Below are 25,184 nucleotides of genomic sequence, written 5' to 3' on the forward strand. Positions count from 1 at the left end.
ATAAATCAGTAATTTGCTTTTTCCCCATGAAGGAGAGCAGCAACTTCCAGAGTGCACAGGCAGGGGAAAAATGCACGTGGAAGCACCTACATCATGGACCCAAACATTTCACATAAAATAGGCGACACTTTCCTGCTCACTGTATCCGAGAAACAGTCAAAGGAGCGGGAAAAAATTCTTTTAAATGTAACAAATATCGGAACAAAGACAAAGATCCTATTTTTAAGCAAGATAAGTTTATAATTCTGATTTAGAAGATGAAAAGATTTTCCTAAAAATTATTTTTATCTTTTTGTATAATTTTACATAACCTAAGTTATTGTAATGCAATGCCTAATATGGATGCCAAAGTTGAATTTTAAAGATACAGCAATTTTTTTTGAGAATTACCTTTCATGTTTAAACTGTAGCATTTAAATATGAAAACCTTTTTTTTTTTAGAGAAGTCCTGGCTTTTGTCCAATTCAAAGACTGTAGCACAGATTTTGCAACAAATACAGTAAAAGTGATGGGATTTATGAAATACTGAACTGTAAGGTGTAAACAGTGATGACACACCAGTGACGAGCCCTCCCAGGTGCCAGGTGCCTCTGGACAGCCGCCTCCGACGCTGGCCTGGCCCCTGGGGCTCCTTGTAGAGGGAAAAGTGAGCAAGTCCCACAGTCGGCCTCATGACCTCTAAAGAGATGGTTAAACTCAAACCAGCCGATCTCTCGACCTGAGTAACTGCCAACACCGAGCTCTGTAAAGTGAAGGGGAGAGAATCCGGTAGCCCCCCTGCTCCCCCAGTGACGCTCAACACGCTGCCTTCCCGGAGCCGCCGCGGATGGCCCTGCGGGACGTGGCCCAGGCACCTCGGTCAGGCTTTGTTCTTCTTTCCCATCTCACCGTCTCAAATTTTACGTTTCCCATCACAAACCACTGAAAACGGCCATTTATGGTTATTCCGCCGATTCCTGCGAGAGCTAGGTGATGTTGGCCAAGAGCTCCAAGTACCATTCGGAAAGTCTGAGTCTTTAAAAACCTTCAACGTTTTAAATACTTCATTAGAAAAACGGTAACGACGACTAGTAAGTACCTAGCTTATGTGCTTTGTGGTGATTTTTTCCAAAATGAGAGTATAAATCATTGTACGTAAAATCAAAATAGTTAATATACATTTTTTTCTGATACTTTCTAGAAACTAGGCATTAAACATAAGACATCTTATAAATTTAGATAACAAAAATAAATGTTTACATTTTAATCTCAGCTAGATGACCTTAGGGTGGCCGTTACCGTGAGGGCCCGGCGCAGCTGGTGTGGCCGCACAGACCCTCAGAGACCCGCGGTCCAGTCCACAGCCCTGCCAGGCGGCGGCACGGCGTCCAGCTGTGTGCTGGAGGAATGGGCTCCGGGCTCCAACAAGTATGGAAGTACCACAGCACTCACCGCAAATACTGCAAAGGTTCTGAAGTTTCAAACACGGAGTGGGGGCGGGGGGCGGGGGCGGGCATTTTGGCTAGAAAAATAAAATAAAGCATCTAAAAGTGACTTCAAGTCCTTTGGGAGAAGCTGCTGACGTGGAGTGCCGGATCAGAAGGCACGGAGACCCAAGGCCCTCGAGGGCGTCCCCAGAAGACGCTGGGTGATCCGTCGGGAGCGGCAACCACAGATCTGAAAACACCATCTGGAAACACCTACGTTGAAGGCAAAGGCCAAGGCGATTTCCTTGGAAGGAGCCAGGAGAAATGGGGCGATTTCAAGGGGACCAGAGCAGACGCCCCAAGAGCGGGAAGAAGGGAACCTGGCTCTCCCGAATGGAATATCCCCTGACGCTGGGACCCGTCCGAGGGTGTGGGAACACGGGGCCTTGTGCCGAGTGTGGCCGGCCTGGCAGGCAGGGTGCACTGGCAGCCAGGTGTGCGCCTTCCTGTTCCGTCCCGGAGTCTTCATGCCCTCGGCCAAGGAAGCAGCACGTGACGCGGAGGGACAGCGCCCTGGCCTCCTGTCCCCGACGGACTGTGCGGGGCCTGCTAGAGCCTGGTGACCTCCCGGCACTGCTGCAAGTCCCCGATGCTCTCGTAGTCATTCTCCTTTGGGAAGGGGCCGCGCAGGCCGCTGGGCTCCAGGGGGGCCCTCTCGTCCTCTCTGCTCAGAGCCTGGATGGCCTCGTAGTCGGGCTCGGGCTCCCGGGGCCTCGCGGCCGGGGCCAGTGTGCCCGCGCCGCTGGGAGGCTGCTCGAAGTCCTTGACGGTCGCGTAGAGGTCATTGCAGGACGACGGGGACCTCCGGGCAGCTCCCGGGCTGCAGGTGTCGCTGGACTCGGGCACTTTGAGCGACTGCCCAGGCTTATTGACAGATGAGTACATGGCCGAGATCTGGAAGACAGCGGGCGAGTCAAACAGAAACCCTTCAAGCTGGACCGCCCCTCCCCGCTTTAGTGACAAACTGGAGACTGAGCACCCAGGGTGTGTGTCCCTTTAAGAACCTGTGTGGAGAGCCGGATCAGATTCCCGCCCCCAGCTCATTGAGACGGAACCGACCTGCAGCGTGTGTCAGGTTAAGGGACACGACACGACGATCTGATACACATGTACGTTGTGAAGGACCGCCACAGTAAGGTCAGGGAACACCTCCATTACCGGGCCCCCAGTTTTGGGGTGTGGTGGCAACACTTAAGCTCGATTCTCTGAACAATTCTGAGCACAGAGCACAACCGTAGCACTACCTCTAGTCTCATGCTGGGCGCGACCCCCCCAGCACCTGTTCATCTTGTAATCGGAAGTGTGTACCGTTTGACCGACATCTCCCCATCCCCCATCTCTCCAGCCCCTGGCCATCACCAGTCTGCTCCATCTCTATGAGGTCAGTTTTTTCAGAGGCCACATTCATTTGGGAACATAAACTGCTTGTCTTTCCCTGGCTGGTAACTTCAGTTGGCAGATGGCCTCAAGGTCACAACTGGCAGGACTTCCTTCTTTTACGGCTGAATAGTATCCACTGTGTCTGTCCACTTGGATATTCCGCACAGACACCTGACATGTATGTGAGATCACATTTTCTTGTCCATTCGTCCATAGATCGACACTGAGTTGCTCCCAGGTCTCGGCTGTGTGACCAGCGCTGCGTTGCGTGGGGTATAGGTGCCTCCTGAGACAATGACTTCACTTCCTTCAGATAAATGCCCAGAAGTGGGTTCTTCAGTGCCTGGAATGCGTTGCTAGAGAACAATTACACAGGCTATCTTCAGGCAGACTGGCCGTGTCGGCACAAGCCCACGAAGACCCGGCTCTTTCAGCCTGCGGCGGGCAGGAGGGGGCGCGGCAGCCCAAGGCCCCAGGGGGACGCAGTCTCTACATCGGAAGCCTCTCTCGGCTGACAAGGGGCTCCATTGCTTTACAAACTCGGCAGGAAGCATGTATGAGATGAGATTCTCACACTGTGGGCACTGAACCAGCAGGATCCAGAAATTTACAAGAAAGGCAACTTCTGCCCTCAGAACCACTGAGGCAGAAACCTGGGGCTGGCCGGCCTGTTGCCCAGAGTGTGAGATCCAGGAAGTGGGCCTGGACCGCCTGTCCCGCACAGCGTGGCCGGAGTCGGGTCCTGAGCTCTGCTGGTCGGCGCACACACGCGTTTGTAAGAGTCTGGCCCATTCCTTTTGGTTTCACCACATGCTGCTGGTTCAGCGAACACTCACAGAAACTTCGGTGGGAAGTGCATTCTCATTTCCACCCAGCTAACTGAGAAGCGGAGTTGGAGGTAATCAGAGATGGGAAGACTTTCCTGTGCGAGGATCGGGCTGTCTTCCAAGCTACTCAGCGTCCCTAACGTACCCACAGAGGCTCCAACAGTGAGAGCGACTTCGTTTGCCTTGGTGACGGGAGAGCAGGTGTACAGATTAGGAGACGGTCTGGGCTGTTATTTTACTGTTAGAAATTGTGGTTGGAAATAAGTAAACGTTTCCTTCCTTGGCCCCGTGACTGATTTATCCAAACACCCAGGAATAATGAACATGCGTCCTGATTCCTGATAGACGCTTGGCCTGCGCATGTGGAGGGCTCTGCCGTCTCCACAGGACCCCTGCGGGGGTGGGGGAGTGGGGGTGGGAGAGGGAGCTCCGCTGGCCGTGGGCCTCCGGGACGGCCACTGGTCATTTGCATGAGGACAGTCCCACAGGCCTGGACGACCCGAAGGTTCAGGCACAGGAGCAACCGTGGGTGGTCTGACTATTCTGACGACTGTTCACCGAACGTTCTCACCTTAGAGGTTCCAATGGAAAAATGACTCTCAAAATGAAGACACAATTCCTTTGAATTTGGGAAGAATGAATAAATCGTCTGCTTTTCACAGTGACTGCAGACACATGGAACCTTTTATCCAGAAAGTAGTCCCAGCCGGAATGTGGACAGGTTACAAGGGGGTAAGTTGTGGGTGCCAGTAATGCGGGGGCCAGCCACGTTCACCTTCATCTTCGGGGTCACACAGGGGGACAGACACAGCGGCGCCTGTGCCGCAAAGGTGACAGCCGGCCCCTCACCTCCAGTTCCTTCCCTGGGTAGAAACCCTCTTCTAACAAACTACAGGCTCCTCCACTGATTTCATCCCTGGACACGAGCATCACATGCACAGCGTCACAGTGCACTTCCTGATAGAAGTTTCTCACGTCTCCTCATATTCCTCTTGAGTATCTGTCTTCTGTGACTATAGTTCCATTTTGTATACAGGTTTCTCTTCAAGGCCTTAGCTTTGATTTTTTTTCGCTTTAAAATCTTTCATTTTTATTACTCAGTCTGTAGATTATGTTCTCATAAGTAATTTAAAGTTTCACATGGTCTTGGTTTATTTTAATAGGATTCGCTTCCAGGTCTCTTATATAGGGTGTCCCAAAATTCACTCAAGATTTGAATTTTGCGTGAGCATCAACAACAACAAAAAATAAAAGCCTAATTTTACTTGGTTTATTGAATCAGATTCTAATATCTGTTGCCCTTTGATTTCAATCCCTTCAATTTGATAAGCATTACCAAGTACCAATTATGGCCCAGGAGCAGGGACAATGAAGACCAATGAAGACCACGGCTTTGCGTATGTGCCAGCAAAGCCGTGGAGGCCATTTACGAGATGTGCTATTCCATACATAACCCTATACTGTATACTTTATGAGTCAATAAAAAATTTACAATTTTTAATTATAAACCTGTGTTTTCTATCAAAATTACTTCTTGCGTGAATTTTGGGACACCCTATACATTCTATTCTCTTGTCCCAAAGGGGTGGCTCTGGCACAGTGTGGGAGACGCTGGAGGAAGGCCAGGGCCCGCCCGCCCAGGCAGGAGGGGCTGTGGGATGGAGACAGGACACGGAAGAAACCGTTTGGAGGTGGACTTGAGGGACTTGGCTATTGGCTGCATCTGAGGACGGTGAGGAAAAGGTGTCAAGGATGACCCCCAGGTGTGGCTTACGCAACCAGGTGGCCAGATGGCAGGTGCCTCTCGGGGAGGACCCTGGAGGGTGGGCGGCATCACCCTCGGCGAGCCTCTGCTCCTGTCCCCGGCCGCAGTGGCTGCTACTCCATCCTCACGCAGACCCCCAAGGAGGCGCTGCCTGCGCCCGCCACCACCTCTGCACGCGGACGGGACTCCCTGCCGGGCCCGAGGGCCGCCACCTGCAGCCTGGCCGCTGAGGGCGCCCAGCTCTCTGAGCCAGGCGAGACAGGTAGGACAACGCACGGCTGGCCTTCACCTCTCACGCTCCCCGGACCTTTAACTAGCGCCTCCTCGGCCCGGAGCTGGGAGAACCTGCAAGCGGCCTTGTTGGCTGTACGGCTGGCGCGGCCTGGCAGGAACTCACGCCCTCTGCCTGCAGCCCCCTCGCAGAGACGGCCGCCTCAGGCTCCCTGCTGGTCAACCCCCTCCACACCCCCAGCCGTTCCAATTTCCTGTTTTTTCCAACCCACGATGGCCTTCCCCTTGCGCGGATGTCAGAATGCCGACTAAACTCTCATTCCTAAGTCCCTCTCTTATTCCTCTTCCCTCCGCCCCCCTGCCCCGGGCTTTCCTGACCCTCCTTTCCCACTCGGTCTCCTTTACTCAGCGGACCTGCCCACCCACCTGCCAGTCCCTCCATCTGAGCCACTGCCGAGCCGGCACCCGGACCCAGCTCCCGCCGCACGTCAGAGAGGCTCAGCCACTCACACGGAGGGTCAGTGACGCGGGGCACCAGGAGGGACTCTGGTCTCACCACAGGGGATTCCTGGTGATTACAAAGCTATGACCCTCCCCTGGCCCGTGTGGCTCAATGGTTGGGCGTCATCCCATCACCAAGAGGGCTGATCCAGGTCACGGCACATGCCCGGGCTGTGGGCTCGATCCCCAGTAGGGGGCGTGCAGGAGGCAGCTGATCGATGCACTCAAATCAGTGTTTTTTTCCTTCTCTCTCCCTCTCCCTTCTTCTCTCTAAAAACCAACAAACTCCTTTTAGAAAGCCGCAAAACTCACCTCTTCGTCTGTGAGAGTCGGGTCTTCCTCGCGGGACTTGTACGACAGCGCACTGAACCTCTGTGAGGAAAACAGAAACGAGGGGGGGGGGTGAGGTCGATGCCGGCTGCCGCCCGTGTGTGGCATCTTCGGTAAGCATGCTCTCAGACGACGGTTAGGAAATCAAGGCCGTTCTGCAATGACACTGTGTAAAGCCCCAGAGGGACGCACACAAGAAGCTTCCTCTGTGCTGTTTCTGGAGAGCCAGGAGCAGTACAGACATCTCTCCCACTTCTGTATTTGAACCGGTCGGCACAAAGAAGACAAACAGACTACTGTTTCATTCCTGTCAGTGACGGATTGATCATCAATGAAGAATCGATCATAAAAAACACGGCTTCTTTATGGCATGCCCGGACCTTGTGTTCGGACAGTGTGCACGAGTCGTCAGAAAGATTCCCGAGCCACCGGGAACCTTATCAGAGCGAACGGAGAGGCAGCTCGCGCTGGCGGCAGGCTCCTGCCTCGCTTCTCCCACACCTCTCCTGTCTCCCCACATTCTCCCCGAGTTCAACAATTTCAACAAACACGCGTCCTTTCAAACCCAGCCCTCAGTTCCCCGACCTCCCCCACCGCCCTCCTCCACCGGCCCCACCGCTCATGTCTGGTCCCCACAGGCCGACCTCCTCGTACCTGAACCACAGCCCACAGCCGCTCCACCATCCCGACTCCTGGCAACCCCGTCTGCGCTGGCCGCTGCCCGGGCCCCTCCCGGTGTCTGCCTCGCCGGGACCTTCCTTTCTGCTCCCCTGGCTCAGACTCCCAGGCCTCAGCCCCGCCCTGGTGCCTGGGAACCCACCCTCACGGACAAACACTTTACATTCATGTCATCCTCTTTGGTTATGCAAAGGGCAAACATTAGACTGTGTTTGTATTTCACGACTACGATCACCTTTGTAGGGGCTCTGGGCAGCTGATTTCGTGGAAAATCTGAAAAGTGGAAACACTATGAGGACCGACTTAGTGCCAGAGTTCACCTCTGACCATGAACTCCAGATGGGTCTAAAGCAGTGGTTCTCAGCCTGTGGGTCGTGACCCCTTTGGGGGTTGAACGACCCTTTCACCGGGGACGCCTAAGACCATCCTGCATATCAGATATTTACATGATGATTCATAACAGTAGCAACATTACAGTTATGAAGTAGCAACGAACATAATTTTATGGTTGGGTCACAACATGAGGAACTGTATTTAAAGGGCCAGAAGGTTGAGAACCGCTGGTCTAAAGGCTACTACTGTCAGACTGACCCCTATGTGGCCTTCCTACCAGAACCTAAGAAGCAAACTTGCTTTTTTCTGTGTAGAACATAGTAACTAGATGTCAGCTGCCTAAAGAAGACCTAGTGAAACCCCCAGGAGCAGGAGAACGTCTCGGGACCATCGCTCACACACCAGGTCACAGAAGCACAGGGAGAGCTTGGGGGTCGCGGCACTTAGAGCTTTGCTGAATATCTAAATGGGAGGGACGAGCTGTTGTCTAGAAATTGTCACAAAACACAATCTCTCACTAAAAGTATAAAGTTCAGCCCTGGCCGGTTTGGCTCAGGGATAGCGCATTGGCATGCAGACGGGGGTTTGATTCCCGTCAGGACACATGCCGGGGTTGCGGTCTCCATCCCCAGTGGGGGGCCTGCAGAAGGCAGCCGATCAATGATTCTCTCTCATCACTAATGCTTCTATCGCTCTCCCCCTCTCCCTTCCTCTCGGAAATCAATAAAAATAGATTTTTTTAAAAAACAGTACTGTACTCTTCTTTATTGCTTTAAAAAACCAGTATAGTTAGTTGGACACAACCAGTGGCGCCATGAGTCATCTCCCGTGCCTGCTCCTTGCTTTGAGGACTGGGACCGGAGAGGACAAGGTCACCTGGCCGCTGGAGGAGACAGCAGGCAGAGGGAGCAGGCAGAGGGCACGAACTGCGCGGCCAAGAGTCGTGTCTCGCTCCTTATTTCCCGGTTTCAAAAGGAAGAAAGCAGCACTTGGCCCCGATTCTACATGATGCAAAATCGGGAAAACATCCAGGTACGGTGCCACGAGAGAGCGATTTGATAAGCTTGTGTGTTCGGTGTTCCACTACTTGGAGGGAAAAGGTCCGACACAGCTTCCACCAAAACAGCGCTCGTCCCTCCCTGCCCTGCACGCGCGTGCAGGTGTGTGCGTGTGTGTGTGTATGTGTGCATGTGTGTATGGGTGCGTGTGTATGTGTGCATGTGCGTGTGCGTGTATGTGTGTGTGTGCGCGTGCGCGCGCGTGCGTGTGTGTATGTGTGTGTGTGTGTGTGTGTATCTCCCCGAACACAGCCAGGAGGAGCCCAGGCCCCGACTCCTGCGGCCACAGGCGCTCACCTTGCTGGTCTCGCGGGTCCCCTCGGAGGCGCTCCTGTCCTGCGCCTGCAGGTTCTCGTTCTCATCCAGAAGTTTCACGGGCACCGGCGGCGGGGCCTCCTCCTCTGCGTCCCGGGCAGGGCCCAGCACACTGTCTACGTTCATGCTCTGCCGACACTTTTTGTTCCTGTCCACCGAGGCGTACTCCGCGAAGTCGGCTCTGCCGGGGGTCTGGGGCGCCGGCGGCTCCTTGGGAGCAGGGGCCGCCCTGGACCGGCCGCTCGGGCCTTTGCCCGGGGGTGCGGCCGCCTCCTTGATCTCCTTCACCGTCTCATACAGACAGTCCTCCACCATGTTCTCCTGGGACGAGCTGTCCTTGAGCACCTCGTAGGGCCCTTCCGCCGCTGCCCCCTGGTCCCCGTCCACGCTCCCGGCGCTGGCCAGCGTGTCCACGGCACTGTCCGGGGGGATCTGGGGCAGCTCCCGGCTCTGGTGGCCCTTAGGCTTCCCTGAGCCATCCTGGGCGTCCGGCAGGTCGGAGGCCGCGGCCAGCACCTCCTCATAATGCTGCGCGCAGGTCCCGGCACTGCCTTCCGAGGCGACTGGAGCGGACGGAAAGGGGAGAAAGACACCCGAATTATTATCCCAGGGAAGTGCTGCTGTGCTTACTTGTGTGCGACTCGGCTGCAAGGCACAGGTGGCCCGCTTGTTAGCGACTTTCTCAGTCCAATCACGTCTTCCCAACAACATTTAGTGTCTTGGCTACATACTTGGCTCTCGGGGACTTTCACTACCTGCTGTCACCCTGCTGGGACCTGGTGGGCAGAGGTCCCTGTGCCCAGAGTGTGACAGTGATGGTCAGGGCCACACTGTGAAAGGCGGGGCGCCCCACGGCGGGCATGTCTGGTGCCCACGCTCCCCGGCCCTCCTGGCGCCCCTTATTGGACCTTCCAAAGGTCACTTTGATTTGGCAGACGTGATGGGAATCATGGGGCAAAAATGTGCCCTGCAGCAGTGCCAGAGAGGCCTGCATACCAGGTCTCCTTCCCTCGCCCCATTTCCACCTCCACCCGGAAAACCTGAATGGGAGCCCTCGAAGGGGAGGGCCACAGGCGCGGCTGGAAGGTCCCAGATGCCGCATCTCCAGGCACATACTTGGTACACGGGCATGAAGGTGTGAGGGCGTGCACGTGGAAATGCATGCTGAACTATGCACGATACCCCCACTCACACGTGTTTATCGTGTGCGACTCTATCTGACATGTCCCTGACATGTGCTTTGTGTGCTATGCAGTCTTCACACAGGGGCATTGTGTTTACGACGTGCAGTTTCAGCCTGTTTATCTTTACTGCCTGGGCTGGGATGCTCCCGCTGGGCCCAGGGCGTGTCGGCCGCGGCAGGCACCTCGCTGGGCTGTCGCCTGAAACACTAAGTGAGAGGAGGAACGAATTCAGCGCTCAGCTCACCCTGAAAAAAACACCCGTCTCTCTTGGGGGTTAGAAAGCATCCGGGAAAGTGAGCACGGACCCCACCCTCAAACTCCCTACCCGTTCTGAAGGCTCTGCCATCACAGGGGACTTCTGCCGTCCGGGGCAGGCGTCTGTGCCACGGGGACGGGTGGGCACTGGGGTGTGGACCTGGTCAGTCCTGAGCACCCAGGGAGTCCGGAGTGCCAGGGAGCCAGCACATTGGCCGCCAACCTCTGAGCTGGGCGCTCTGCCCCCAGGGTGCAAGACACACACACACACACACACACACACACACACACATATGCAGGGCCTCCTGCCGTGAGAGGCAGGGGTGGGACAGGTGGTCCCAAGGATGTGCCCGAGACTCAGATGCTGAGTTTAAACACAGCCCCTCGGTGCACTGACTGAGACCTCAGGTAAATGCCCAACCTGTGCAGGGAGAACCATGGTCTCAAAGGGTCCTAGTCCCAGTTCCTGCAGCCCCTGAGTGAGAGGTGATGGGGGAGGGGCTGTGAGAGAGAGAGAGGTGGGGGCAGGGTGGAGGGAGGGGCTGTGAGAGAGGTGATGGGGAGGGGCTGTGAGGGAGAGAGGTGATGGGGGAGGGACTGTGAGAGAGGTGATGGGGGAGGGGCTGTGAGAGAGGTGATGGGGAGGGGCTGTGAGAGAGGTGATGGGGGAGGGGCTAAGAGAGAGATGATGGGGTAAGGGCTGTGAAGGAGAGAGGTGGGGGTAAGGGGGAGGGAGGGGCTGTGAGAGAGGTGATGGGGGAGGGGCTGTGAGAGAGGTGATGGGGAGGGGCTGTGAGAGAGGTGATGGGGGAGGGGCTGTGAGAGAGGTGATGGGGAGGGGCTGTGAGGGAGAGAGGTGATGGGGGAGGGACTGTGAGAGAGGTGATGGGGGAGGGGCTGTGAGAGAGGTGATGGGGGAGGGGCTGTGAGAGAGATGATGGGGGAGGGGCTAAGAGAGAGATGATGGGGTAAGGGCTGTGAAGGAGAGAGGTGGGGGTAAGGGGGAGGGTGGGGCTGTGAGGGAGTGAGGTACGGGCAGGGTGGGTCTAGGCCAGTGATGGCGAACCTATGACACACACGTGTCAGACGTGACACGCGAACTCGTTTTTTTGGTTGATTTTTCTTTGTTAAATGGCATTTGAATATATAAAATAAATATCAAAAATATAAGTCTTTGTTTTACTATGGTTGCAAATATCAAAAATTTTCTACATGTGACAGGGCACCAGAGTTACGTTAGGGTTTTTCAAAATGCTGACACGCGAGCTCAAAAGGTTCGCCATCACTGGGCTAGAGACAGTGGAAGTACCAGCTGAGCTGAGCGGGACAGAGCAGCCTGGGGTAGGTGGGCAGGTGCGTTCCCAGGTGCCCATTGAGACAGGCGGGCGGACAGTGGGAACAGAGACGTGGGCGAGGGCGAGGCCGGGAGGAGGCGCTCGGGTCCACGCTGATGTTGGGGCTGAAGTCCCTTCACCTGCGCTGCGGACCTAAGCTGGTGGAAACTGCGGCAGCGGCCGGCCGCCCTCCCTGCGTGCTGCGGGCAGTGACGCTGCTCACGTTAGTGCTGCTCTCACGGGGCAGGAGGGCCTGTCGGTAACGGCCACCTGCCAGCGGCTTCAGGACGAGTGAGTCAGCAGGGCCGCCCTAGCCATCAGCACCCGAGCTTTCCATCCCTGAGACGACTTTTGCTGAAACTGGTGCAAACAGCGAGCACGTTGCTACTTCCTAGCCTGTGGCTACGCCTTCGGAGCCCTGGGTCTGGGGAGGAGTCCCGTGTGGCGCGGACTTACTGTCCCCGTTGGTGAGGGCGCCGTTCCGGTCGCTGCTGAGGGCCGCGTCCGTGGCCAGGCTGGTCACCGAGTGGCTGAACGCCTCCTTGTCCGAGGGCTGCAAGAGAGAGCACGCGGTCAGCCCGCCCGCCCAGGGGAGTCCGAGCCTCTTTCTGAAAACGGGAACATCCACAAAGCCCACACCCACTGCTTCGGTTTAGATGAAGGGAAATTAAATAGACGCCAGTTGCCCATGAACTCGGCACACGTCCCGTGCTCTGTGCCTCGTGTGGCGAGGGTCCTTTCCCACGTCCTGGTGGGAAATTCCGCTGGACGGGGCCGCCCCGGCATCGCCAGGGCACGGGCACCTCCCACCTGCGGTCTGCAGATGGCCCCGTGGGCGGTGAGGGGTCAGCCCCTCGCGGCAGGGGAGGCGGGGACCAGAAGCCCCTGCTGCTCGTCACGGTGGAGTCAGCACAGCCTCGGCCCTGGCCCAGGTGCTATGAACACTATTCTGAAAGGTGAGCCACGCCAGGCAAAGCAGGGGAAAGGCCACCCACTGCTGTCACCCAAGGGAAGGGACCCCAGTCTGCCTGGCAATGACCGCTAACGTCCTCAACCCCCAAGACTGCGCATATCCAGCCGGGTCCACTTCCAGCTCAAACAGCCAGCGGCGAACAGGCAGGTCTGCAGCCTCTCCGACCCTCGGCCCTGGGAGGGGGGACGACGTGGGGAGCGAAGGCTTTCTGCTGGGCTCGACTGCGTAGGTGCGTAGACGATGGCCAGGCCGAGCAATGGCTATGGGTGGTCATATGGTAGCTGATGCATTTCTACAAGTTCCCAGCTGGCCTCACGTGGCGCCTGAGCCACGGCTCCCAGGTCTGCCCCGACTTGTGACAGAACACGTGGCCTATGGGGGCCAGGAGGCTGCCCTGGACCTGCTCCGGTTCCCCCTGGAGAACGCTGGTGCGAAGAGCGCTGGGAGCCTGGCCCGCGGGCCTCAAACATGTGACTCTGGACTGGGAGCCACACAACAGTGGAGTGCAGGTGGCTCACGCTGCATCAAGGTCCCCAAGCTCGTGGGACTCAGCTGTTCCACTCAGGGGAGGTGCCCAGGGGATGGGCCACTGTGGGAGGCGGCCAGGACCTCGAACAGATGCCAACATCGCAGGAGGGACGCTGCCTGGGCGGGTGTCAGGTGTGAGGGAGGAGGCCTCCCGTAACAATCCATCCAGCGGAACGACCACACCTGGGCTCTGCCACCACCTCTACCCTTAGCCGCCAGGAGAAAGGCCACGGGAGCCGGACAACCAGAGGCGGAGACAGGTGGGACAAAGGCCGAGGGGTGGTGCTGTGAACCCCAGGATGGCAGTGGGTGTGGCGGAGCAGAAGGGCAGGGACCCCCGGGGCTCCCGGAGGAGCGGGTCCCAGCAGCTCCGTGTCTGCCTGGGCGTTTGCGGGGCAGGGCGGCCGAGCCTGGAGACGCCTCGGTGAGCGTGGAGCCTGCCTGCTGCCTGCAGGCTTTACACCCTCCCCCCAGACAGGCTGACTCCACACGTGCTGCCTGCGGTGAGACCACGCCGGGATGGGGAGACCACGTCGGGACCGGGTGACCACACCGGGACGGGGAGACCACGCCGGGACCGGGAGACCACGCCGGGACTGGGAGACCACGCCGGACCGGGAGACCACGCCGGGACCCGGAGCAGGCTCTGTGTGGGCACCGTGTGGGGCTCAGGCAGGGCCTTTGCAAACACGAGGGTGGGCGGCCCCCACTGCTGGAATGACTCAGTGGGTCAAGGGCATGCACCTGAGCGCGGAACCCTTCTCTCTCACCACAAGGACCAGGCTGCTCAGGCCACTCAGGCGGCTCCTCCCAGGTGGTCCTGCCACGCCCTCGGACGGCGAGGCCCATCCACGCCCGCAGACAGCGAGTCCCGGCCACACCTGCAGTGCTGGGGCTCCCAGGCCCTAGTGAGCTTGGTGGCCAGCTGTTAGGGGGTGAACTGTATCCTCCCCAAGTCCCTGTGGAGGCCCAGCCCCGCTACATTGGGAGTGACCCTATTTGGGAGCAGGGTCATTGCAGATGAAACCAGTTAAGAGGAGGTCTCACTGGAGTCCTTGCAAAGGGGGAACTTGGACAGACAGGCCCACAGGGCGGGCGGGGGGGGGGGGCACCACGTGATGAGGGAGGCACTGCAAATGCCAAGGACGCCAGCAAGGCACCAGTGACATCCCCTCAGAACCAACCCGCTGACACCTCCTGGGATTCTGGCTCCAGAGCTCCAAGGCAACAGACTTGCTACTTAAGCCGCTCCGTTTGTGGTCCTTCGTTATGACAGCCCTAGCGAAGGACCACGGGAGCTAGAGCGGGGCGGACGCAACAAAGATACATCCCTGCCGTAGTCCCTGGCTCCCTCAGGATCTCACTCCCAGGCCCTGCACAATTGCACCCGTTGTCAGAGCCCCCAGCAGCCTGCTGCGTGCACAGGCCTCCGGCCGTGGTGAGCCTGCACCTGCAGGAAGGACCCACCCAGGCAGCTGGGAGCTCAGGCTGTTCTTTCCGGAAGGAAATTGTCAGCTTGTGGGAACACGCTTAGATGAGTGGCTGGTGTTTGAAAACATGCACATGTAGACACACATGCATGGAGGCACACATGCACACACGCAGACACACACAAACACATGAGGATGCAAGTGCACACACATGTAGACACATGGATGCACATGTGCACACACACACACATGCACTGGGGCTCACCACGTTCATCAGGTTCTCATGGTCTCCGCTGTATTGTCTCGGCTTCTTTTCTCTGAAATGAAAAATAAGATGTTCCTGTGATATCACACTCGCCATCTAAAATCAAACACACACCCCCTTCCCATCCTAATGTCAGACCAAGGTTAACTGCCAGGGAAGCAAAGCCGGACAGGCGCGGGTGGGAGGGGCCAAGGCGAGTCACAGCAGGGTCCCCACCAGGGGGAACGCTGGGCGAGCGATGCCTTAAAAAAAGAGCACCCAGGCATGTCTCCTGTTCTCCCAGCTGGAGGCTTTGCAGTCACACTGCAGGGGCCTCAGAAAATAATCAGACAAGACAAATTCTGGCACGTCAGGAAGGGCGCATGCTCTCAGGATGAGTCATGTGCACTTCCTTCCAGGCTGTGGAAAAGTCCGCAGAGTAAAAATAGAAGTTGTTTTTACTCGCACAGGCTAGGAAGCCATCAGTTCTAGAGCGCGTTCCCACGGATGCACAAGGCAACAGCGCCCCCTAGTGGGAGACTCGACAACGACAGAGGCGGCTGCCCAGGCCTGGGAGCAAAGGCCCACTTGGTCCTGGTCACAGGGTCCCAGCCCCGCAGGCCTGGGTCCCACTGGGCAGGCAGGAGGGGCTCCTGGGTCCGGAGAGTCCAGCTCTGCTTCTCCTGAAAGAGCCATCAGGGGAGGAAGCCATGTCCAGACTCTTCAATGACGCGTGCTGAGTCTCTTCTGAGGCTACTGGAAGGGCGCGGGCTCTCACCTGTCACAGCTGGAGCACAGGAAGATGAGGAAGGTGATGAGGAAGAGCGTGGCGGCAGCTGCCAAGCTTCCCCACAGGGCAATCTGCAGGTGTCCGCCCAGCAGGCTCCCGGAGGGCCCCATGGCGGGAGCCGGAGGGGGCGCCGGCTGGCGCGTCGGTCAGTCCTCCAGACCTGGTGGCATCGGGCCGAGGGCTGCGTCCGCCGCAGAGACCAACCTGTTTGAAACAATGTCTCAGGTGACAAGGCGCCAGCACCTGCTAACTAGTTCCCCCCGAGGACGGCTGGGCAGGGTCAGGGTCAGGGTCGGGGCAGGGAGGTGAGTGCCTGCGTGCGGGCCCTCCGTCCCCTGGCCGTCCAGGCCTGTGTCTCCTCCCCTGCACACGAAGGCTGGGCCCGTGTGCGGCGGGGTGTCTGATGGCGCCAGCACGTTAGCGGGTAGATTCCTCGGTGCCGTTGTGTGCAGCAGGACCCAGGCCCACAGCAAGCACACGTGTGCTGGAGTCTCTGCCTCCCCGGGCACAGCACTCATTCCATGGTGGTCCCCAACGTGAAGCCTGCACCTTCCCCACCGTCTCCCCAGCTCCCCTCCCCTGCTTTTCTTCCAGAGGTTAGAGGTCAGTGCAGTCAGGGCCGTAGGATGTCTCTCATTCACCTCGAAAACAGCTGTCTATCCGAGTAGGTGGCCGCCTATGTTCAGGGCCAGTGTTCCCTGCGCTTCTCCAAACTCCCCTACGCACAGCTCCAGGCGACGGGGTCTGTGCTGAGAACCAGCCCCAGCGGAAGACAAGACCATGGACAAGGACGGCGCAGCACAGGGCGGTGCTGGGACACCTTAGCGCGGGCCTGGGCCAGGCCTCTGCGAAATGCTTTCTTTGTGAATCACTGCCACGACTCTGCACGCACCGCTCAGCTAGCCCCGCACACACCGCTCTGTATGTCCTGCTCCGCTAGCCCCGCACACTCTGCAGGCACCACTCTGCTAGCTCAATGCAGGAGCTGCCCCCTGGTGGTCAGTGCGCTCCCACAGGGAGAGCTCTGCTCAGCCACAAGCCAGCTGATGGCTGCCAGAACAGCGGTGGTGGGAGCCTCTCCTGCCTCCTCAGCAGCACTAAGGATGTCCGACTGCAGCTTAGGTCTGCTCCCCGCTGGCAAGTGGACATCCCCTGAGGGCTGCCCGGCTGCCAGAGGGATGTCTGACTGCCAGCTTAGGCCTGATCCCCCAGGGAGAAAAAACGTATTTTCTTGAAAAAGACTGGCTGTTTCCGTTCTCTTTGCCTGGAGGAGCTGTCACCGTATCTCGCCATCACTGGCAACCCCGCCAGCCAGCACTCGGCGGCCTATGGCCACAGGAGCGCACAGAGAAACGGGGAATTAAAGCCGTTTCCGCAAAGGCGGCTCAACAGGACCAAATCTTCTCCAGGTGAACTATTCCCCATAAACTTGAATATATAAGGTTGAGGAATAATAACAAAAAGCTGGAGAAAAAGAAAAAAAAAACCGCATTGTGCCTGCAATGTACACAGATGATTCTAGAAGACAAGGTGGCCGTGCTCCTCAGTCCTGGAGTCAACAGGAACACTTCCCACGCTCCCAGTGCATACGCGCACCCCTTCCTGAGTAGGAGGGGCTTCCCTCATCCCAGGTGGTTTGTAAACAATCCACACATGGTCATGGTCAGGTCACGGTGGCCACAGCGCCCGGCTCATCTGCCCCAAGGCAGCTCTAACGAATGGACATCCCTGCCCCTTCTCTTAGGATTTGCTGAAACAATGAACCAGTCACTTTAAACTCAGACTACACATTGGTACCACAGTGAGCTATTAGACACACCCAAGCACGCACATGTCGCGGCAGCCTAGGGATCCATGTGGGATAGTTCTATGCGTGGTGAAAGCACGCACAGGTGACCTGTATGCAGGCGTGTGCTTGCTTCCTCCATCCCTCCTCCATCGCACGGCAGTGTTCACTGGTGTCTGCTAAGGAAGTGCAGGTCTGAGGAAACAGTTGCCAGACCTGGGTCCCGTGACAGCTGTGGGCCTTCAGCGCCCTCTCATCTCTGTACGATTCTCTTTTCTTTGCGCTCTCTCTCCCCAGGGGAGCTGACAGAGTACAATGACATGTGTGAGGTGCCAGCCCATCAGAACAGTGTAGGGAGAAAGAGGATCAAAGCTATTAGAACGGGCTTCTGCATAAAGGGTGTAACTCAGAAAAAATGTGTCTGAACTCCTGGCTAACTCCCCTTCAACTAGAATTGGCCGAGAAGCTACTAAAAGAAACACTTTTCCCCCAAAGGTTCTCATTGCGGACAACAATCTCACAGTGAAGAGAATGGGCGTCGTCTGATACATGCTTCCTGGTCAGACACATTGTGATCTCCAAGGCCAACGTGCCTCCAGCCCCCAGGAGCCTCCAGTGCAGCTGGACAGACCAGGAGCAACACAGTCAGGGGGGTAGGAGAGGGGCAGAGGAGCTGCCCTGGGAGGGGCCTCACACAGGCGGCTCTGACCTCACAGCATGCCTCCCGGGAATCAAATTTCTCTGATCATCACCGACTTAAACGGTGGTGGCTAACCGACAACTGAGACAGATTTGCCCTCCCCCAGGTGTGTAGGTGCACTGACCCCCAGGTGTGAGGGTGCACTGACCCCAGGTGTGTAGGTGCACTGACCCCCAGGTGTGTAGGTGCACTGACCCCCAGGTGTGTAGGTGCACTGACCCCCAGGTGTGTAGATGCACTGACCCCCAGGTGTATAGGTGCACTGACCCCCAGGTGTGTAGGTGCACTGACCCCCAGGTGTGTAGGTGCACTGACCCCCAGGTGTGTAGATGCACTGACCCCCAGGTGTATAGATGCACTGACTCCCAGGTGTATAGGTGCACTGACCCCCAGGTGTATAGGTGCACTGACCCCCAGGTGTATAGGTGCACTGACCCCCAGGTGTGTAGGTGCACTGACCCCCAGGTGTATAGGTGCACTGACCCCAGGTGTGTAGGTGCACTGACCCCCAGGTGTGTAGATGCACTGACCCCAGGTGTGTAGATGCACTGACCCCCAGGGGTGCAGGTGCACTGACCCCAGGTGTGTAGGTGCACTGACCCCCAGGTGTGTAGGTGCACTGACCCCCAGGTGTGTAGATGCACTGACCCCCAGGGGTGCAGGTGCACTGACCCCCAGGTGTGTAGATGCACTGACCCCCAGGTGTGTAGATGCACTGACCCCCAGGTGTGTAGGTGCACTGACCCCCAGGTGTGTAGATGCACTGACCCCCAGGTGTGCAGGTGCACTGACCCCCAGGTGTGTAGATGCACTGACCCCCAGGTGTGTAGGTGCACTGACCCCCAGGTGTGTAGGTGCACTGACCCCCAGGTGTGTAGGTGCACTGACCCCCAGGTGTGTAGATGCACTGACCCCCAGGTGTGTAGGTGCACTGACCCCCAGGTGTATAGGTGCACTGACCCCCAGGTGTGTAGGTGCACTGACCCCCAGGTGTATAGGTGCACTGACCCCCAGGTGTGCAGGTGCACTGACCCCCAGGTGTGTAGATGCACTGACCCCCAGGTGTGTAGGTGCACTGACCCCCAGGGGTGTAGATGCACTGACCCCCAGGTGTGTAGGTGCACTGACCCCCAGGTGTGTAGGTGCACTGACCCCCAGGTGTGTAGGTGCACTGACCCCCAGGTGTGTAGATGCACATGTGACTTCCTTGTTCTTCCTTCTTGGTGAGGAGACGGAGGCCTCCTGTGAGTGGTCCAGGGCTGTCCTAGGAGGCTCTGGCCTTTCCTCCACGGCTGGGCCCCGTGCGGGGGGTGGGGTGGGTCGGGGGAGGGTTCCATGAGCTAAACACAGTGCTCAGGGTCCAGCTTTTGGTTTAATCTGAGCGGTGGTGGGAACACTGCCCTTCCCACGCCGAAGGCTTTCCCAGGCTCAGCGATGGAGGGAAACATAAGGAAGCAGGAGGCGCGGTGTCTGGGAGGTCAGTTGCCCTGATAGGAAGGGCCTGCCACAGGCCACACACGGTGCCCTTATCGGCCAGGAGCCTCATGGGAAAGACACTCCACGGCTCCCAGTCCGTGATACCCTGACTGCCCCAGGACCGCACTGCTTCCTGCCGATTCCTCTATCAAGGGAAGTACTTTCCGAGTCCCCAGAACGAGTCCATCCCCGCAGAAATGTGCGAAGACTTGGGGCTCGCCCTCCTGGTATGTTCATGGTGATACTTCAGTCCTGTTCTTACCTGCCTCAATCCAGTCGCATTCAATTAGACTATCATCTCCTCAAAGTATAACACACACCTCGCGGTCAGACCACGTGTGTGAACAGTCGCCGATTATCCGACACTGAGCAGAGGGGCCCCGCGCCGTACCTGCACTCGCAGCTGTCCGACGCCCACCAGCTGGCACTGAGGGGGGAGTGTCGGGAAACAGCAGGTCCAGTCTTCCTAGCTGTGCACAGCTCTCCTTGTTCTAGAACAGGCGCCCGTCGGCTCATCGCTGGACAGTCACGACCGAGACTATCATTTCACACTAACGTGACGTTGCTGTAAAGGAGGCAGCTCACCCCCACCCCCACCCCCACCCCCGTTTTATGTAATTTCAGGTTATGGTGGGAACTCATATTTGACCCTGAGAAAGGTCAGTGCATGAAGTTGTAGGACTTCTGTGGGGGATCCTTTCAAAAATTGGCCTGGATAATTATTTTGGACTAAAAAATATTTTGGACGAAATTATTTTGGTCTGTATTTTCTTATTCTTTCGTATCCATTCATTTCCTGATTTTAATCAATATGTGATTCAATCTGTAGAAAAACTGGCCTTTTACTTTACAAGCAGATTCATTGTAACCACGAGGTGGCGGTATAACGCCATCCTCGGCCCCGACCCGCAGGCTCCTCAGGGAGACCCGATCCTCGCTTGTTCTCGCTGCCTGTGCTGTACGCTTGTCATTGTAATTGTCTCCATCAACCTGGCTATCAGCCTCCAAAATCACTTCGACAGGAAGGAAAGCAGACACCAGACAGAATTAATGAGAGGTGCAGACCACGGCAGCGATCTGCTTTTTAGCCAAACGCTCTGGCGGGCAGGTGCTCTGCTCCCAGGAATTCTGGGAGTGACAATTTGGCAGAGCGGGGTGGTGGGAGCCGAGCCACTCGGCTCCTTTGAAGCAGGTTTGGGCAGCCGTGACTCACTCCCCTGGCACAGCAGACCTGGGGGGCCTGTAATTAAGCAGATAGAGACCGCCTCCACTGTGGCCTGGCGGATGGGCCCAGCCCACGGGCACGCCTCCTTCCTGGTCCCCTCCGGGTATGGGCCCACGCGGTAAGATGACACGGAGCCACAGTCACCAAACGCGTTTAGTGTGGCAAGGAGCGAGGCGCTGCTGGGCTCTGTCCTGGAGGCCCCCGGCCACCCCCAGGCCACGGCTCCACTGCCTCCCAACAGCACTGGCACCCCCCCCACCCCAAGGGGTTCAGCTAAAGCATTTACATTCAGGCAGATTTCTCTTCTGATTAAGGCAAGCCTGCTACACCGAACTTGGTGGTTAGGGCTGTTGTCAACATGGGGATCAGCCAAGCAAATGTCTACTGTCCCTCCTGCCCCCCCCCCCCGCCCCCTCAGCTAAGGCACAAGATTTCCTGCCAAATGAGGTCGTTGAAATGTTCTCCCAACCCCCTCCTTCCCTGAGTGTGTGTGTGTGTGTGTGGCCGGGGGGGGGGGGGGGGTTGGGGGGACTACCTGAGGAGAGGGAGGTCAGGAGCCAAGGTCAGAGCTGCTCCTTCAGAGCCTCTTGCATCACTTACAACACCCCTGGGAGCCAGGCCCTGAGGCTTCTTTCTGCAGCAGCTCCAGGGAAACAGAGGCAGGACCCTGCAGGCTCCCCGCCCCCTGGACGGGCCTGCGGCAGCGGCTGGAGGCAGGGGGAGCCGGCCTCTGTCCTGGGAGCAGGACATAAATCCTGTGGCCCTGTCAGTGTCCCCTGATGCTGCACAGACCCCACCTTCGATCCACACAGGAAACGGACCCTGGCCTGGGTCGGGGAAGGGGCCTGTGTGGCTGAGAGCTGGCATCCCAGACGCCATCGTTTATTGCCGCCACGGTGTTCTGCCTCAGAAAAGCTATCAGGTCAGCAACTTGGATGGGCAAGGAAAGACTCCCCGGGGGGCTTCCTCCTGTCCTGACCTAAAAACAATCCCGAGTTTCTTACTTTATTTTAGTGGTAAATCTCAAGGGGGGAGGGCAGGGGGGGAGGAAAAGGGAGGGTTGATTCTGAGGATCGGGTAAGGGGCTCCGAGCTGCCTAAGCAGGTCTAACCCGTCTCAGAGGCTGCGATGGGCTCCTGGCCCTTAAATGGAGGGCCCTCCGGGCCGGGATGTGTCCCCCCACATCCCCTCAGAGTCCCAGCACCCACATGAGTGGGACATTTTATTGAGCGGATACTTGTTTTTGTGGGAAGAATGATGAAGAGATTCCCAAGCTGACTCTCAAAATACAAGTTTAGTTAATACTTTAAAGGTAAGGGAGACACGGAGAACATGAGATGAGCCCGTCAGGTTAATGACTCAACCATAAGCCACGTGTGTCTGAAGGCCGACCACGCTCCGGAACGGACACAGCACCAGGCCTCTGCTATCTCCCTGGAGTCAGCCCTGGCATGTCCTTCTGTGCAGGATCCCCCCCACGGCTGGTCTAGCTAATGCTCCCGAAGACTGCACCCTACCACTGCGGTCATTCGAAAGGGCAGGTGTAGGGTGAAAGGTCAAGTCCCAATCTTTCCTATTTCTCACAGAGCTGTCATCTGGCACCTTCCCCCCATTGGAGACTGGGGTGGCTCTCAGATGCACTGATGGGTGCCCTTCTCCCACAGCCAATGGGGACACTGGTCCCTCTGCATGTGGCTGACATGGTCCTGTTGTCATGAGTGAGGGGCTATTTTTTTAAATATTTTTTTACAAATTTATTGATGAGATAGAGAGAAACATAAATTTGCCGTTCCACCCATTTATACGCTCATTGGTTGATTCTTGTATGTGCCCTGACCGGGGATAGAACACACAACCTTGGTGTTATCAGGACCACAACTAGCCAGCTGAGCCAAGGTGAGACGCTGCATTAAGCAGCAGCTGAACCCACTGACTAATTAAGGTCGTAGGAAGGTGGCTGTTATGAAATACTAATATAAAAAACGGTCATGACCTGTTCACTGGCATTTTTTTGGTAAAACTGTTAGTGGCATTGTTCTGTTGTGTAGTACATATAGCTGTGTGTCCGAGTGATAAGCTCAGAGATTTTAGTGGTTGGCAGGAGGTTTTTAAATCCTGACAAATTAGTTTGCTTTTTAAAAAAATAGCCACTAAACTGTACATACAAAAGTCATATTTTCTTCTCTCCTTCCTGCTCATACGCGGGGCTGGAAGCTCAAAGCTGTAATTATCCTTCAATTATAGCAATTACTGTAGTCTACATCCTTTCTTCCTCTCTCTGCACCAGCCCTAAGTACAAGTGTTTGATTTCGTACGTTTTGAAGAATCTTTCCTAAAAGTCTTCATCATGACAACCTGGGTGTTTCTTAGAATCAGGTTTTAACTTCTCAGTACGCCTACCTGGACCTTCACGGCTCATTCCCGTGGGCTGGTCCTTCACAGACTTAAAAAGTTCTCCATGTGCAGATTAGGCTTTAGAGGAAGGTATGTTTTTTAAAAAAGCAAAGGATGAGAAAGGGAGAAAGGAAGAAAGGCAGGGAAATAAAAGATTTCCCACTCAGTTGACCTTTGGGAGCAGACGTTCTGACTGCTCAGGGAACAATGAAAGAAGAATCCAGAGGACGTGAGGTGGGCGCAAGGGCTGAGATGATTAAAACCAAACCAACCTGCTTGGCTGGTGTGGCTCCGTGGTTGAGTGTCAGCCCATGAACCAGGAGGTCACAGTTTGATTCCTGGTCAGGGTACATGCCCGGGTTGTGGGCTTTGGCCCCTTGAGTGCGGCTCTTCCACAAAATACCATGTGCGGGCGCGCATGTACAGTGCGATTGAAACTTCGTGGCCCATGCGCAGAAGTCGGTATTTTGTGGAAGAGCCACACTCAAGGGGCCAAAGAGCTGCATGTGGCTCTCGAGCCACAGTTTGCCGACCACTGAGCTAGGGCAACAAACATTCATTGAAGGACTGCCGTGGGCCAGGCGGGCCCCACCCCCCAGCCTCTGCTGGTTCCGCAGTCTCCTTGGCAATGACCTCTCAAACCCACGGGTGTCTTCTCTCTAGCTCCTGAGCATATCCAGTGTGTCCTCACCCTGCGTCTTTCACGCTGTGCATCTCCAGCTTCTCACACAGCGGGTTCCTCTTTCATTTTTTCTGTCCTGTTCAGACATCATGTTCCCAGAGAAGCTTTCACTGACCAACCACGCCCAAGCCCTCCTGGCCACAGCCACACCACCCTGAGCGTGTCCAGTCTCCTTGAAAGCCCTCCTGTCCATGGCCACACCACCCTGAGCGTGTCCAGTCTCCTCGAAAGCCTTTCTGTCCATGGCCACACCACCCTGAGCGTGTCCAGTCTCCTCGAAAGCCCTTCTGTCCATCCCCCACCCAGCCTCGATCCCAGGACCCCCTCTTCCTTTCCTGTTCTCCCTACACGACAGCGTCTTAGTTAGTGGTCTTCGGGGTTTATGGTGGCACGAAGCCGTCTAGAACGTAACTTCTAAAATATAACCGAGAGAATGAATGCATTATTTTTGCAGTCCTACCAAGAGTAGTTACGAATACAGTGTTGTATTCTTTTTTAAAAATTTTAAATTGATTTTTAGAGAGAGAGGAAAGGAGAGGGAGAGAGAAACAGCTTTTAGCTGCTTCCTGCACTCACCCTATAGAAGATTGAGCCCATAACCCCAGGCATGTGCCATGACCAGGAATTGAACCAGCAACCTTTTTGTTCCTGGGACAACGCACAACCAACTGAGCCACACTGGCCAGGGCGTATAGTCTTGCATTATTTAAGGTTGAAACTATCATGTTAATTGATAATAAATGAGTATTCACATTGTAATTTTAACCTATGTGCATGGGTTAGGATTTTAATTAGACCCACAGAGCCAGCCGCTTTGGGGAGAAAGCGCTGACCTCTGGCTGGCTCTCGGCTTCTGCCAGAAGCTTCTCCATTTGCAAATCTTGCAAACCTGGCTGTTCCTCTGGGCTCCAGCAGGAAGCAGCTAGAGATCACTGTCTGACTCTGCACTTCCCACCTTCTGCTGAGGTTTCTGTAGGTCACTTTATTGGGGGTGTTGGTGGTGGGTGTTAGCACCAGGTTTGTCAGCAGAGGGTCCTCGGTTCACGTGGAAAAGGTTGGGGGTGTCCCGCACCCGTCACTCCATGCACGTCTGCCTGGGACAGGTGTTGTACTGCACAGAGCAGCCGCTCAGCGCTGGAGGACTGAGTGCAGCCTGGGCGCTTGGTCAGTAATCTGACCCTGGCATTGTCATCACCCGGTACCAACAGTGCTGGCTGCGCAGGCAGCTGTGATGTCTTGGGGACAAATCTGACGGACTGACAGACGGGATCGACAGTTGGACACGACCTGTTTCCAGCA

General features: G+C 56.5%; 1 protein-coding gene across 1 annotated transcript in view; it reads right to left on the reverse strand.

Moving 5' to 3' along the window:
- Positions 1 to 294: 294 nt before the first annotated feature.
- The window catches only part of PAG1 (phosphoprotein membrane anchor with glycosphingolipid microdomains 1), a 97,516-nt gene continuing 72,626 nt past the window's right edge, over positions 295 to 25,184 (reverse strand). The window contains exons 2-7 of the mRNA XM_081110943.1: positions 15,611 to 15,826; positions 14,854 to 14,905; positions 12,114 to 12,210; positions 8,867 to 9,447; positions 6,483 to 6,542; positions 295 to 2,360 (exon numbers count right to left, since the gene is read on the reverse strand). Coding sequence (XP_080967069.1) covers positions 2,016 to 2,360; positions 6,483 to 6,542; positions 8,867 to 9,447; positions 12,114 to 12,210; positions 14,854 to 14,905; positions 15,611 to 15,732 — 1,257 coding nt within the window. The 5' untranslated portion in view covers positions 15,733 to 15,826 and the 3' untranslated portion in view covers positions 295 to 2,015. The remainder of the gene's footprint in view (positions 2,361 to 6,482; positions 6,543 to 8,866; positions 9,448 to 12,113; positions 12,211 to 14,853; positions 14,906 to 15,610; positions 15,827 to 25,184) is intronic.

Source organism: Myotis nattereri (assembly GCF_964212035.1).
Source record: "Myotis nattereri genome assembly, chromosome: 17".
In the NCBI taxonomy this organism is placed as follows: domain Eukaryota; kingdom Metazoa; phylum Chordata; class Mammalia; order Chiroptera; family Vespertilionidae; genus Myotis; species Myotis nattereri.